The sequence below is a fragment of the Peromyscus maniculatus genome, chromosome 20, assembly GCF_049852395.1.
Source record: "Peromyscus maniculatus bairdii isolate BWxNUB_F1_BW_parent chromosome 20, HU_Pman_BW_mat_3.1, whole genome shotgun sequence".
NCBI lineage: Eukaryota > Metazoa > Chordata > Mammalia > Rodentia > Cricetidae > Peromyscus > Peromyscus maniculatus.
In genome coordinates, this window is record NC_134871.1 from 61,778,902 (window position 1) to 61,795,189 (window position 16,288).

At 40.0% G+C, this 16,288-nt stretch overlaps 1 protein-coding gene across 5 annotated transcripts in view; it reads left to right on the top strand.

Annotated features, from left to right (window-relative positions):
• Positions 1-16,288, top strand: part of Cntn1 (contactin 1) — a 321,618-nt gene that overhangs the window by 231,787 nt on the left and 73,543 nt on the right. The window contains exon 16 of one of the 5 annotated variants that reach the window (XM_042265299.2): positions 13,371-13,524. The exons of 3 other annotated variants lie outside the window; for them this stretch is intronic. In XM_042265299.2, the coding sequence (XP_042121233.1) occupies positions 13,371-13,450 (80 nt within the window). In that variant the 3' untranslated portion in view covers positions 13,451-13,524. Of the gene's footprint in view, positions 1-13,370; positions 14,291-16,288 lie in introns of those variants that run through there. One more of the 5 variants, XM_076556640.1, reaches the window with a different exon arrangement.

Sequence of the window (16,288 nt, forward strand, 5' to 3'; positions counted from 1 at the left end):
TATTTGTGTTCCTGATTCTTAAATTAAACTTTATCTTAAGTACATGTGTACATAAAATTTTCATATAGGATTAATATATGGTACTATCTTCAGTTTCATGCATGCCACGTGGGTCACAGAATACATCTTCTGTGGGCTGCCACACTACTGCTTCTACCTAGGGTAGACATTACATATGAATAATAGCTCACTGGGTTTAAGAGGGACTAATAGCAATTTATATTCAGGTAACCAGGATTTGAAACATAGATGCAGTGCCATTAGATGTAATGAACATTGTCAGGAGGAAGATCTTTCCTCTGAGGAGTACAAGAGAAGTTTTGATAACACAATGATTAGTATGTAAATTATTATTCTATATCAGAAGACTGAAACAACAAAAGCATAAATATTAAAACATAAGAAAGAACATAAGCCTCTCTCTCTCTCTCTCTCCCCCCCTCTCTCTCTCTCTCTCTCTGTGTGTGTGTGTGTGTGTGTGTGTGTGTGTGTGTGTGTGTGTGTGTAAACCCCAGGGGAGTAACTACCTGAGATGTTCTTTTCCAGGAACTAGCTACCTTGTATTTTTGAGACAGTGTCTCTCACTAACTTGGAAATTGCCTGATAGGCTAGGTGATTGTCAGTGAGCCCCGGGGATCCAGCTGTCTTTGCCTTCTTGCCTCTAGGATTTTAACTGTGTTCTACAACTCCCAGGTTTTTATACAGGTGCTGGGAACTGAATTCAGCCTTTGTGCTTATGCAGCAAGAACTTTACAGAATGTAGACATTTTTAAACCTGTATTACCTTGAAAAAATGAATGCAGAGCAGAAAATGTTGGTGCCCCACAGCTTGTATGCATTTATGTGTGTATGTGTTTGTGTGCACTTGTATCTATAATGAAAGAGTGAGTGCATGCATAAAGCTTCATGAAAGTCATGCATATCAGAAAATAGAGCATGCTTTTAATTATTATTTTTCAATTAAGTTTAGAAGGGACACAAATAATTAAATCTAAATGCCTTTATATTGATCTATTATTCATTACCATAGCACAATACCTGAACTAGGATAGTATATAAAGAAAGGAGGTTCATATACATCAGAGCTTATGAGGCTGGAAGCCTGACACTGTCATTGGCTCAACTCTCCTGAGCAGTGAAGGACACAGATAACATGGAAAGACACACATCACATCTCACTCTTGTATATGTGTAACTCATATCATGAGACTGATATCAAGACAAACAGAAAACACTCTTTGTGGCCTAATATCTCATAGTATCCCCTGTTTTGTAAAGGTTCCACCATTGGGAAACCAAAATTCTCATAGGTAAAGCCTCAGGGAACCATACAAACTGTATCTGAAACCTTAGCTGCGTCTAAACAAACACTACAGGTGATTAGTGACTGTAACTCAGGATCTATCACATTCTGCTTAGAGGAAACTGTTCTGCTGCATGTTGGTTAGGCTCAAGGAATAAGGAAAAAGGCAGCACTGTTGATTGAAAACAGCTCATCAAAATGGCACCAGTATCTAGGCAGAGGACATCACCTGTTGTAAAACACTGCAGCGCTTGAATGCATGGAAACACCAATTCTGTATAAAATGGCTTAAAGGAGAGACCAGAAACCATTGTACGGAATCTGATTCACCAGCTCTGCTCAAGCTGGAGACCAGGGTTTATACAGACCTTGAGTCTTCACTCTTTCGAAGCTGCCTTTTCTATCAGTTCTGATGTCTGTGTTGGAAATATTTTTGCTAAGGATATGCAGGATAACAATTATCTCTATAAGAGGCTTTGTACTTCAAATAGTATGCTCCCAGAAGTTCAATATACAAAATTCAAGATGGGAATAAACTCTGGCAAAAAGAAAAGATTACTCTAAAACAGAGAGTCTTCCACTCATCTCTCTTCATGGTCCCAACAAACAGATAAATAAAATATGAAACTATGTAAAACACATACACCAAATAACTAAGGCAGCATGTGGTGTTAAGAGAGACCAGAGGGAGAAATGACAAACAATACAACTCAAGTCAAGAGTTCAGAGGATAGTGATTGAAATCCAACTTAAAACAATCATGCTGAAATTAGGAAATTATTCACAGTCAAAACGGTGCCAAACAATAAACTATAAAATTTCATTAGTTAGGAGGGAGAGGAAACTCCTTTGAGTGGTGTAAAAACACAATCATTGAAAATAGAAACCCGAATAGACAGTGCCTCAGTGACAGACAAGCAGTGGGTTAGAAAGCTGGAGGTTACACTTGATAAAATCATATTTCGGCATAGAAGAACAAAAAGAAGACGTTCAGAAGAGATAAAGACATTGTATACATAGCTGAGCCCTTGAAATGTATCTTTGGGCTTAGGTATTTGGGGAGCTGAGGCAGGAGGATGACTTGAACTGAGAACTTTGACACCAGCCTTTCAAATATTGTTAGACCCAAACTCAAAAAACTTGGAAAAGATGCTGAGGATATAGTGGGAGATTCTTGGTTTTCAATTAAATTAACAAGAAAAAAATAAATAAAAGGATAAATAAAAACACATTCCAAGATCTGATGTAGACAAGTTTGTGAAGGTCAATGACAAGCAGGATCCCTCCTGTTCAAGAATCACAAAAGATAAGTAAAAATAAATAAAACTCCAGAAAACCAAACATAAACGCAGTGTTCTACAAGTAATACCAGTGAAAATAATCTTCTTTACAAAGACGCAACAGTACATGGACAGTGGGTTATTGGGTAGCAATAATAACAAGATGACTGGGATGCTGGCCCACAAGATGGCCCCCAGTGACTCTTGTTTCCTGGCTCAGCAACCTGGATGTGACCTCTGTCATGCTTGTTTACTTTGTGGGTGAGCAGAAGTGATGTTTCAGTCTCTGCTGAAAGCTGCCATATCAGAAACAGATGTCAATGGCCCCTTGGAGAAGTCTACAAGAGGAGGAAATGTATTTCCCCAATGCCCCAAGCTTATTTACCAATGATTGGAGCCAGCCATTGGGGGCATATGACTGTTGCTGGCATCTCGGTTACAGCTTTCAACTACCAAGAGAATGTGATCAAGAACCATTCAGCTCAGACATTAAACAATAATTCATCCACCCACTGACACTGTGAAAGATAGCAGTGCTCCTGGTCTTTAAGCTGCTAGGTTTGGGAATAATTTGTTATGACGCAATATAGGACTAATACAGCAATGGAGTATTCCCACTAACACGCTGAAAGAAAAAAATAACCACCTACTATGGACTTGTTTACACAATGAGGAAGGAGCTATATCAAGACAAGTAGAAACAGTTCATTCCCTCATGAAACCAAATGACCCACTATGAACCTGGACAGAAGATGTGAACAGACATCTCACTGATGAGAACATACAGAAACTGTAAATAAACACATGAAAAGTGTCTCACATGATGAGCCATTAAGAAAATACAAATTGGAAATCCAGTAAAATGTCACTGTCAACTCACTAAGATGGCTACGTTTTAAAAATAATACAGAATCATTCACATCTTACTGGAGTAATTGCCAATGGAGCAGCCATGCTGAAAATAGTGGCTCTGAAAATCCAGATGTGCTCACCTCAGGATCTGGCCACTGCATTCAAGATGTTTATCCCATTGACATTAAAATTTGTATGCACATAAAATATGTATATATCATGAGAAAATGAGCAGTATCAAAAGTGACACACATAGATACATAAAACATGCATTAAAATGTTCATAATATCTTCATTTATAATACCAAAACCTAGAAACAATTTAAATGGCCTTGAGTAGTTGAATGGTTAGAGAAATGCATCGGAATATGGTTCAACTATAAACATGTAGTGATTGGCTATGTCTTAAGGGATTTGTACTGATTAATTAGCATTCTCAAAGTAACTATATTAATGTTTTCAAAGGGCAGGTAGCTGAGAGTGATGAGTGGCCTCGCTTTGTGAATACAACACCAGGGGCCTTATGGAAAAGCCTCTCAGTGTTTGACGGGGGAGTGGTCACACATGCACATAGGCGGCAAACATGAACATTGCTTAGAATGAAGCAAGCGTACTGAGGGGTACAGGGAGGTACCTGAAAGCAGCCCCCTCGGAATGGGGCCTACCGATTGCATCCATGTCAGGTTTGAGTTGTGACATTGCACTTCAGTTTTATGAACAGTTGTCCTGGTGGGAAAGTGGCGGATGTGCTAATTTTCATTATTTTTCGTAGTTGCTTGTGAATCTATAATTACCTCATAACAAAAATTTCAAAACCACCGAACCCAAGATACCAACCACTGTAATAGAGATACATGGAGTGTGTACAGCCATCCTTGAGGTGACAGCCACTAAACTGCCTTCTACGAGGGGAGATCCAGTTAACCGCACACATGGCAGATGCAGGGTGAGGCCAGCAGTTTGGGGAGCAGAGTTGATGAGTTACTGAAGTCTCTGCCCCTACCCTGGAGCCCTCTTCTCTTCCCCTTCATACTTCCCAGGATCTTCTTTTAGTAAACAGCAAATACATGTTTAGATAATGTCACTATGGAATGCATTGGATCTGCAGCATTCTGTGGCATCCAGATATTGAAATGGCCTGGTGTGCCAAGTCTGTATATGGAACAATCCACCCAGCCAGCTGTGTATTTAGGGCTGTTGTCCTCACAAATCCATGGTAGTTAGTTTGCCAATCATATCACATTGTTCACAAAGTGTACTTTTGGGATAGTTTGAAACACACATAGTTTGGGACAGTTTGAAAAGATAATACCGGCCTGTCCTCTAGTTTGTCCAATGAGGCAGAAAGGGACATCACTCAGTGGGTGCTTGAACAGTTGTTGGTGATGTTGGAGAGGCTCCATGCAGGGTGGGAGCTGTGTGCTTTTCCCTGTAAGGCAGAAGGCAGGGGACCAGGAAATAATCTGACTACGGTGGAAAGGCTGACTGAACTCTGCCCTACAATAGTACAGTTTAAGTCTAATATTGACACACTAGAATAAGACAAGATTAGCTCTCAAATCCTTTAAAATCACAAAGCCACTCAACCTGTGTCTCCCTGACAAGGGAAACCAACCAAACAACAAAACAAAACAAGATTAATGAAGATTAATGAAAGAAAAAGATAAGCAAAATCTCTCAGAGGGAGCACAAATGCAAATGTTGAAATGATTCTGCAGAATAATAGCATTCCAGGTATAATAACATCGACATTGTTTTTTAGAATATTTCACTGAATTTTTTTTTCTTGAGAAAGTTACTGACACTAATCAGAAACAATACAGAGTCAGTGAAAAAAGCAATTTAAAAATCAACCTTAAAGCAGAGGTGTGGGCTGTTTCCTTTTACAGTGTGAGACCTGGAACTCTGACTAAGGAGCAGTGAGGGAAGGAAGGAAGGACAGACACACAGACAGAGAAGAACTGGGTCCGGTGGTAGTCTGGGCTCTCTGATGGAGAAGCTGCAGCTCCCAGGCAGCTCCTCGTGATGATCATATACAGTGGATCAGGGAGGCGGCGGAGTTACTGTATATAGCTGGGGAGGGGCTCCATAGTCTTCCTAGGAGCAGTCTCTGTGCAGGAGCAGTCTTCAGGCATTAAACATCTGGGAAGAGAAAGCCACGGTGGATATTGCTGCACATACTGTCAATATTTATACTCGGACCTGAGGAAGGCTTTGCCATCCTTCTGAACCTCACCTAGGAAGGCTTTGCCACTCCTGTAGTGCTGAGGCATTCTTCCTTGGCATGGCTGTACTGTGTCAACAATGCTCATTCCCCAAGGACTTCACTTACACGGGGTGACCTCCGCTCCCCACAGGTGTGTGCAACATAGTCAAAGTATTAGAAAATGTTTACCATTGAGATGTTTACAGTGAAAATTGTTTTGTATTAATTTAAAAAACACTCTTTCACTTTAGATATTTTATACTTCTCACAGAAATCTACCCTAAGAACATTGCTATAAACTTATGTCTTCCTGATACTTGACTTGTAAAAGAAAATATGCTTCCTGTGGCGGTGACAAAAACCAATAACTTAGAAGCAGGAAAATCTATTCTCAGTCTTGATCGCACCCATTTCAGTCTCTTATCAGCTGGGTTCATTGTCTGGCCAGTTACAAGGCAGATTATCACCCCAGGAAACACAAGAGAAGGCAACCTGCACATCTCATGACAAGTAGGAACAAAGAGACGCGAGGCTGAGGGCCGCACACCCCTCAATGTATGCCCCTAATAACAGGACTTCCTCCCGCTAAGCTCTGCCTCCTAGGAGCCCCACTTACTACCTCCGATAGATTCAGAGCTTGGTGACCAAGCCCTGAGAACCTAAGCTACAAGCTCATGAGCATTTCTGCTTGCTTCATCTAGTGAGGGAGTGAGGATCGTGAGTCATTCCTGTGAATATCTTTAAAGCATTGTGGGGGTTAGTAACTCCAACCTTGTTTGCTTGCCCTCAGTTACTTCCTGTTCTCAGTGACTTTACTCCTTATTGCAAATAAGTTACAAAATAAAAGTAACCTTGAAAGTGGGGGTGGCTGTTTTGGTTCACAATTCCAGGGTATAGTCTATCATGGTGGGAAAGTCATGCCACCAAGCGTGGAAGACATATAGGCAGGAGCAGGAGGTGGCTGGTCATGTGACATCCACAGCCAGGAAGAAGGGAGGGAGGAATGCTGGAGTTGAGCTGATTTTCTCCTTTTTATGCACTTCAAAGCCTCAGCACAGGGGATGGTATGGCCTTCAGTTAAGGCGGAGCCTCCCTCCTCAATGGCCTAATCTCGATAAATCTCCTCAGGAAGGCTGGAGGTTTTGTATCCCCGGTGACTCTAGGTTGTGTCAACTTGACAACCAAGATAAACTGTCAGATTTTCCGGTCACTAACTTTTAGGTTATTTAGGATTCCAAATGGAAAATCGGGGCTCTTGTATAATAGTGAAGGAAATGGGGCTTAAAGTCTTTTAAATTTTGTAGAATATTTTGAGTTAGGTCAAAAACTAAATTTCTGTAGTATTTGGCATGAATATTTAATTGTCTTCAAGAGCCCTTACATCTGATTTATCATTGTTAAGTAATCAAATATGGATTTATATTAAAAGTATTATTAAAGCTGGGCAGGCAGAAATTATTCCAAAGGAACTTCAGATCAGTCAGTTTAATCATCAGGAAGTTAGGGAGAACAGGCACACAGGTTTCATGTAACACACATGTCAAATGAGGAGTGTAGGTATATATACAACTTCATAAGACACACACACACACACACACACACACACACACACACACACACACACACCATACACATACCCACACACACACACAACATGGACAGAGACCTAGGCAAGAAATAAACATGTAAGGGCAAAAAGAACAGTGAAATTAAAGAGGTAGCTTTTTTCAAATATCTGGGCCAGAAAAATACGTGTTCACCTCAGGGTTGGATGACAGCCTGAGCTTTCCGCTTGCTTTGGCCAAGGAACTCTGGCCACAGAGACAGAGGAGAGGTGCTGTCTCATCAGCCTTACAGGACTGAGACAGCAGAATGGTCCTCGCTGCCCACACTGGCTGGAAGGAGGACCAGCTAGGCGCCATTCTGAAGCCTTTTGACCCAGCTCCACATTAAACCACAGCTACGCTGGCTATTAATAGTGAAGCTGGCCCAGAAATTAAGCATTTCCCCTTCCTTCTGAGAATCAATTCATTCAGGTCAAGAAAATGCTATTGAGAGTAGCTGTCCACAGCGGTTCCTAATAAGGCTGGACTTTGGAAATGAGTACCAGTCTGGTCAGAATAAGCATAGGATGGAGAAAGTGGCTGTTTATTTAAAATTAGAACCTACAGTTTTATTTAATATATTCTTAAAAACACAAGAAAGGATAACTTTCCCAAGTACGACTATGATTTAAAATCCATTAGCTGTGAGATTATATTCCTCAGTGGAAGCTGAATGAAAATGGCTTACTTTCAGTCTCTGTCTTTGAGAAACTCCTCAGATTTTGATGAACTGGGATTTCTCATTGCTCTGTGGTTGATCTGTGGTACACAATTTCCTTTTAAAGTAATCAAGGACCAGAAAAAAGAATCAGTCAAGAACCTCGGGGGCCTGTGGGTGTTCAGTCTCCACTGTAGTGCTAAGAAACATTTTGCTTCTGAGTGTGTCCTTACTAGACAGTAATGCCAAAGTAAGTTGAGGATTATGTAAATTATATACATTTTAGAGCAGGCACAGATACTGAATGGCCCCTAAAAGTCCTGCAGATAAATAAAGGGAACCATGGGGGGCCTGCCCCTCAATAGTCCCCTCCTAGGGTCCAGGAAGAATCTACAACGAGCTGATAATTAATCTTTGATGACAGGAAATGAATCTACATACACAAAACTCCTTAGTCTAGATACTTTATTATTCTGTATCAATTCTCTCTCTACACAGCTTCTATTCTGCTTTCATGCCTAGCTCCTTTCTTACCTGATTTCTCTCTACATTTATCTGCTGTCCCCTCTATGTTCTATCATAATTCTCTCATCTTAGCTCTGCCCCATCTTGGTTTTTCTCATCTTGTTCTTCCCCATCTGGCTCTTCCTCATCTTCCATCTTGTCCTCAAGGTCTCTCCTCTAAATCCTCCTCTCAGTCTCCTTATACCTCTCAGTTCTTCCAAGTCTCTGAGGTATTCAGTTATAAACCCAAGCAATAGCAATCCTCTGGGAAAGCAAGGCCACCAGGCTTGAATTCTTACAGAGTCATAAAGGCAAATAAGAGTTTTTCTCAGGCAGCAACCATCAGGCTTTCTTTTACAACCCAAAAGGGGAGTGGTAAAGGAGGTCAACTGAGAACTAATGATTGGTTAGTCTATAAAAAAGGGAATTTATGGGCTCAATCTACATTTGTAGAAGTGGTTAGGTAAAAATGTTAGGAGTCTATAATATTAGTAAGGCTGTATAAGAAAGGAGGGTCTCAGCTAAAATCCACCTGACCTAGGAGACCGGAGTTGTTTCCATAAGGGTGTTACCTTAGTTCAGGAGATCATTTGACCTTGGATGATTGATAGGTATTTTAGATAGATACACTGTTAGGAGTTCTTAGAAGCACACATAGCATACAAGAAAATCACTGTAGGAACCAGCATATATATATATATATATGTATAAAATATATATAAAATATTAGATAATATATATTATATAATATATTATATATTAGCTAAAATATCACCAACATTTCTTAAGCCATGGCTTGACCTTTGGAAAGGTCCTTGACCTTTCCAAGTCATAGCTTTTGTCATAGTAGCTGGGTTCCATTATATTTTCCTGTGGCTTGCAGCAATAGAGGTCAAGTTGATCACCTTAAGAATATAATTTGAATTATGCTGACAAATAAATGTTTTTGTAACTCCAATCTTTATATTATGATGACACAGACTGAGAATATGAAATAAAAGCAAATATATATGATAACATAATTTAGTGTATATGATTCCATGGTATATTGTGATGGATGCATTAGGCACCATGTATCAGATGCTATGGCAGTATGGGTACTTAGCAGAAGAGAAAAGCTTGAATCAAGACAATCAATTGGATGTCAACTCTCAATGCAGATTGACTATTGTAGCACAAAACAATGGAACACCTATTCAAATAATGTTGGTGAGATATGTAATCAATGTGGAAATTCAGATGAAAGCCTTTTTCTATTTTTTAAAAATGTTTCTTCTATAGAAAGTCACCAAACAGATTTGGAAGCTTTATTACTACCCATAACATATGTATGGTTGGCCTAATAACAAAGAAAAATTCTGATAATTTATATTTTTCTGCTATGTAGCTTAATGCAGATATAAATACAAGAGCAGAAATAGTAAGTAGTATTACAGCTTCATTTTACAATCTTCTCTTTGGCCCCCAAACACTTAAATTTTGATCCATTTTCCTGTAATTTTTGTTTTGTTTTGCATTGTTTGCAACATACAATTCACATAGTTTAAAATCATGAGGCTGGAAATATTGATCTGCAGGTAAAAGTGCATATTTTTCTTTCACAGGACCTGAATTTGATCTCCAGCATCCATGTTAATTGGTTTGTAATGTCTTATTACTCCAATTCTAGGGGATCTGACATTTCTGGCCTCCACAGGCAACATCACTCATGCACACATTCATGAAATAATAAGAATAATTCTTTAAGCATAAGCATTCAAAGTGAGTAAGGGAGATAACTCAATTGGTAAAGGGCTTAAGAATCTAAGTTCAGCAGGGTGGTGGTGGCACACTGTTCCAAGACAGGCTCCAAAGCTACACAGGGAAACATTGTCTCGAAAAACATAAAAAAAAGAAAAGAAAAGAAAAGGAAAGAAAGAAAGAAAGAAAAGAAAAGAAAAGAAAAGAAAAGAAAAGAAAAAGAAAAAGAAAAAGAAAAAGAAAAAGAAAAAGAAAAAGAAAAGAAAAAGAAAAAGAAAGGAAAAAAAGAATCCAAGTTCAGTCTCCAGAACCTAAATTTATAAATGCAGGGGTGACGAATTTCATTTGTTTTCTCAGTGCTATGGAGTCTCAGAGGTGGATCCCTGGGGTTCATTGGTCAGCCTGAGAACTCTAGTTTGTGAGTTCTAGGCCAGTGAGAGACCCTGTCTCAAAAAAGAAATGGGTCCTCTCCACACACACATTACACACACACACACACACACACACACACACACACACACACACACTTTTTAAATGTTTCAAATTACAGTGTACAAATCTACAGGACTTTTATATAAAATTTCCTGCACGCACTTTACAAAATTCCTGTGATAGATAGTACTGGGACTATTAATCTTATTTCATTAGCAAAAGGAATTTTAGGAAAATTCCTCAACTGCCACAGTATAATAGCACCAGAATATGACAGATGCTGATTTTCCAAAATTCAAATATTGAATTCACCTTTCTCTCCTTTATATTTAATTTTCCCAAGTGAACAAGTTAGACAACAAACTTTTTAAGTATTAATCTCTATCAATGTTGGGACACATTCTTTATATAAACTTGATCAAATTATTCTCCCAAGTGCCATAAGTTATTAATAATCCAAAATGAAGATAAATAGTACAGCAGTGTGGATTATTTAAAATGGTAATTTCATTAACAAAATCTCTTTTCCATTCATTGTCTTGAACAGAAGAAGACAAAGGCATCGGCTAGATAGATGAAAATCAACCATGGAAAGTATTGCTTATGTAATATCCCTGTGGAGCAAAACTATTTTCTCTTGTGGAGGCTGCCACGTTTAGTTTTGAGAAAGTGCATTTCTGTCCTGGGGATGCCATCTGCATGCTAGCTTCTACTTGCCAGCAGCCTCCCTCCCCACAGCATACCTTTCTGACCCTGGCCCTGGATCTCCCATTGCTTCCTAACTACATGAAGACAGGGAGGCACTCGGACAAAGCTTTTACCTGTTGGCCAGTGTGGGAAACTACAGAGGCAAGTTTAAGGCTGTGGTTCCTCTAACTCTGTTAACTATTACTGGGATTAAATGTATAATACACTGAGGGGAATAAGGAATGTTTAAGGTTAGACAAGTGATTTTAGAATTTCTCTTGGTGTCTACAAAGGCAGCTTTTTCATAGCTGGTGCCCTTTACTTCTCTCAAAGTGATTTTAGGATCCCACCAATGCGAAGTCTACTTTGTGTTGGGACTTCCCCGTTGGATAAGAACAGGAAGGCATGGGTCTTAGACTTTTCCCGGTCACAGTGCTATTCCATTATGAGGATTTACTGTACTTCATGTTCTCATGAGTAATTGCAGATTCCAGCATACTGGTTCCCGAGAAATAAATCACTCCCGTTGCTAATTGCCTAGTGTTTTCTGTCAGCAGTAGTCACACTCAGGACAACCTGAAGACATAAGTGGATGTGTATGGACATTTCTCAGGTCACTCTTAAAACACAATCCCAGTGTTCTAAAGGGCATTGGAATTCAAACGACAGTAACCAGATTTCAGGGAAAACCTTAAATCCACCTAGTTCTTAGAAAATGCATCTAGATTTAAGATGCGTATTACTTTTAGAAAAAAAATATATTCATCGTGAGAACACAGTGGAAATGTCAGGAGAAATGCGCCAGGCACTCACTTCCTGAAGGATGAGTAATGGGGCATGGGGAGGGACCGAAGAACAACAGCTGTCCTGTTAAAGTTAGGAAGAAGAATGGTGATAGGTGCTCTATCGTATCATAGTTTTGACAGCAAAAATACAGCAGTGAATGATGTGTTATATGTATTTTTCAAAAGTTAGAAGGAAGATTTCAAGTGTTTCCTTCATATAGAAGTGGTAAGCGTGTGAAGAGATGCGTGTACTTTCCTTCTTGTGAGCATCATATTATATATGCATGTGGTGCATGGCAGTCCATAAATACAAAGGTTTTTACAGATTGTGTATAACAAAAATAAAATGTACACATCTTCTGAATTCCCAATACTATTAGTAAGAAATTCTTTGGGACAAACCAGAGGACAGGAGTCCTCTATGGAAATGGAAGAGTTTAGGTTCTATGGACCTAAAGAACACACCTCTAAACAGCAGCTCCCAGCATTCTTAGTGGCTCTCAAGGAGAAAGCTTTATCTACCTTTCAAGAATTTCTCCAGGTTCGGGAGCTGTTGCTGATGGGAATAGTTAGGTTCCTCTGGGACCTTGAGTCTCAACAACCTACAAGAACACAAAGACACCTCAGTGTTGAGGATACACCCTGTGTGACTGCCCCAGCCCTGTCTCTCCACACTCCCAACCTCAAAGCACAGAGAAGCAGCTCTGCAATAATACAAACTCCAACGGCTGCCTGGTCAGTGAAGATCAGGTGCTAAATTTACAAAAGGGAATACTAATATAAAATTTTATGAATGTTTTTCTCTTGGAAGTTAAATCTAATAATCTTTCTTCCTTCATTTCTTCTTTTTTCTTTCTTTCCTTCCTTTCTTCCACCTCCTCCTCCTCCTCCTCCTTCTTCTTTTTATAATTACAAGTCCTCAGCACATATATGTTAGTAACTAGACTTGAATTAGACAGAATGAAATTTAAAATCCAGGAGCTCCAGCCTTATTTTCTCCTTTTTCTTTCATTTCCATCTGTTATCTTTCTTTCTTTTGGGGGTGGGATGTGGGTGTAAATTCTGGCTTTTGCCTAGGAGTTTTAGACACCACTCTTGTGCTTTCGCACTTCAGTCAGTGCTGGTGAGGAATGAAGGGTCGCTGACCAATGCCCGTGGTGTCAGTTTCTCTCCTTTAGGCAAGCATCCTTGGTAAGTAGACAGCTCAGCGTTCATGATTTCAACTGTCAAGGAAACATGGCAGGTCCCAATTCAGGTGATTTCCTGCCCAGAATTGGGCATCTGGACATTCCCTTCAGCATTAATCTTTCCTCTTGCAGGTAAAAAGAGAAAAGATGGAGAGAAAAACATGGTGGACCTCTTTCTCCCCGTCTGTGCCAGCCTGCCTCCAACCTGGTGATCGGGATGCTCACCTTTTGTGTGAAAGCCCCCTTCTCCCGAAATTAAAAAAAAAAAAAAAGTGCCGAACTAGATCTGACTAATTAACCCCAACCTTGTAGCTTTTACAATTCCATTCCCCATCCTAGTTCGTAGAGGATGTTTGAGACTTCTTAACACGCTTTCAAGTGAGAGGGTTTAAACTCCTGGATTAGCTTTACTAACACCCGCAATCAACGCCTCGCAAACTAACCTAGGGCATCGTATACTAGCCCAGTGAAAGTCCCATGTTTCCTATCCTGTTTTTCTTTGAGAGTATGTATCTCAGAAGTTAGCTCATTACCATAAAAAAGTTAAGAAGGCCTGGCGACATATAAAACAGGGATGCTGCCGCCACAGGAACTGTTTGCTTTATTACAGCGGGTAATGGAGTGCTGCTGTCCAGTTCACCAGTCCTTTTAATAGGAGTGCATGCTGGGCGGGGTCGCACTACTAGTGACTTCCTTTTCTAACGATGCCTTTCGTGCTTTGGAGGAACCGTTGAAAAGCAGCTGTAAGCCATCAGCCAGGGATCACGACCTTTGAGTGTCTGGGAGCAGAGCCTGGGTTTGGGAAGTAAACATGGACAGTGTATATAGCGAGATTCTCAGGATGATGGTGAAGTCTTCAACAGCTCACTTTCACATTAAACTGTGGTAACTCGTCCCATGATCCCTCTCAGCCTTCTCCTTCAGGAGGAAGGGTGGGTTTTGTATTAGGATGGAGCTGAAGTGAAGACTGGACCCGAATGTTCAATTCTTCCTGGGACTGCTTAAATTTCTTCTGTTTTCTTTGTTTAGAGATAAACATATTTAAAATTCTTAATTTTTTTCCAAGAAGTAATTTTTGCTCCACTTAGACAGTTTTACGCATAGCAATGAGATATTATTTAGTCATTTCATTTAGTGATTAGTGACCCCCAGCAACCTCATCTGTGGTTGAGGGGAACCATTTGAGGATGTGTATATTACTCTTAGATAATTACACATGGATGGTTACACTGCAAATAATTTTCAAAGGACAAGGATCTCTGGATTTCTTATATGCATCCTTTATATCTTGTAGTTGTGGTTGACATAAAGGACTATCTACATAAATTTCTATTTTAGTAAATATTCAAAACTATTTTGAGGTAGGTTTAGTGTGTGTGTGTGTGTGTGTGTGTGTGTGTGTGTGTGTGTGTGTGTATGTGTGTGCATGTGTGTAAATATCACCATGGAAACACATCTGAGCCACTACTCGGGGCATTTTCTTTTTTTTTTTAAGAATTTTTTTTGTTCATTTTACATACCAACCACAGATTCCCCCTCTCATCTCTCCTCAGGCTCCTCCCCAGACTCCCCCTCCCCTGACTAGCCCCCCCATGCCCTCTTCCAAAAGGGTAAGGGCTCCCATGGGAAGTCAGCAAAGCCTGGTACATTCAGGACCAAACCCTTCCTCCCCCCTGCATCAAGGCTGAGCAAGGCATCCAAACATAGGTAATGGGCTCCAGAAAGCCAGCTCATGCACCAGGGATAGATCCTGATCCCACTGCCGGGGTCCCTCAAACAGACCAAGCTACACATCTCTCTCCCATATGCTGAGGGCCTAGTCCAGTCCCATGCAAGCTCCACAGCTGTGGCTCTAAAGTTCATAAGTTCCCAGGAACTTGGTTCAGTCATCTCTGTAGATTTCCTCATCAAGATCTTGACCCCCCCCCCCTTGGTCATATAATCCCTCTTCCCTCTCTTCAAGTGGACTCTGAGAGCTCGGCCTGATGCTTGGCTGTAGATCTCTGCATTTGCTTCCATCAGTTACTGGATGAAGGCTCTATGATGACAGTTAGGGATTTTACCAATCTGATTACCAGGGTAGGCCGATTCAGGCACCCTCTCCACTATTGCTAGTAGTCTAATCTGGGGTCGTCCTTGTGGATTCCTGGGAATTTCCCTAGCTCTATCTGAGGTGATACCTTCAAGAGCAGACAATAAAATAAAGAATGAACATTCATAAAGAAACCACATGATAGGAAAGTGTGAATTCTCATGTTTAAACAAGAAAGGTTTCTTAGTTTCATTAACTTCCTCTTGCCTTAATCTCATTTCAAAGCAGGGTAGAAGTTCTTTTTTATTTATTTTTTAATCAACGTCAGAGAATATTTGCTATTTATCTCTGACTTACTGTTGCTCAAACTTGAACAGCTGTATACCACACCGATTTGATTTTGTACCATTACAAATGAGCCATTGTCCTGACAAATTTTCTGGTATTAGCTGGCATGTTGTAATGAAGGGTCTTTAATTGACTTATTTGGTAAAGGAGGAACAACTGGCCAGCTAAAACTTATATGTTTTTTTCTCTATTGACAAGTTTTATTTTGAGATGATTTTTTATCAAATAAAGGGTGATGGTTTCCATAATTTTTGTTTCCTTAGCATCTTCTAACGTCATCTGCTTGTAGGTAGCACTTTGGTAAAAATTAACAATGCGTACAGAAGATGTGTTGTGATGCTTTGGTTTTTGTATTAAAAACTGACCACTTGTCAGGAGAAAGAGAATGACCACTTTGAAATTGGCAACATTTATTTAAAGAGTAGGTGACATCACATAGACTGGAAATATTTAACAGGTAGCATTGGAAAGTACTTCACATTGCAGACACATGGTCTGAGCTTTTAAATTGGCATGCCCTTGTTTAGTCCCACTGGGCTAGGAAGGTGTGTCACCTATCATGACCATACTCAGTCTCTGACTGCCCAAGAGGGTGTGGCAATCATCTTTCCAGACCAGAATTTTTTTACAAAATACACAGACACTGGCTGTGAGGAGCACTGAGCACTGG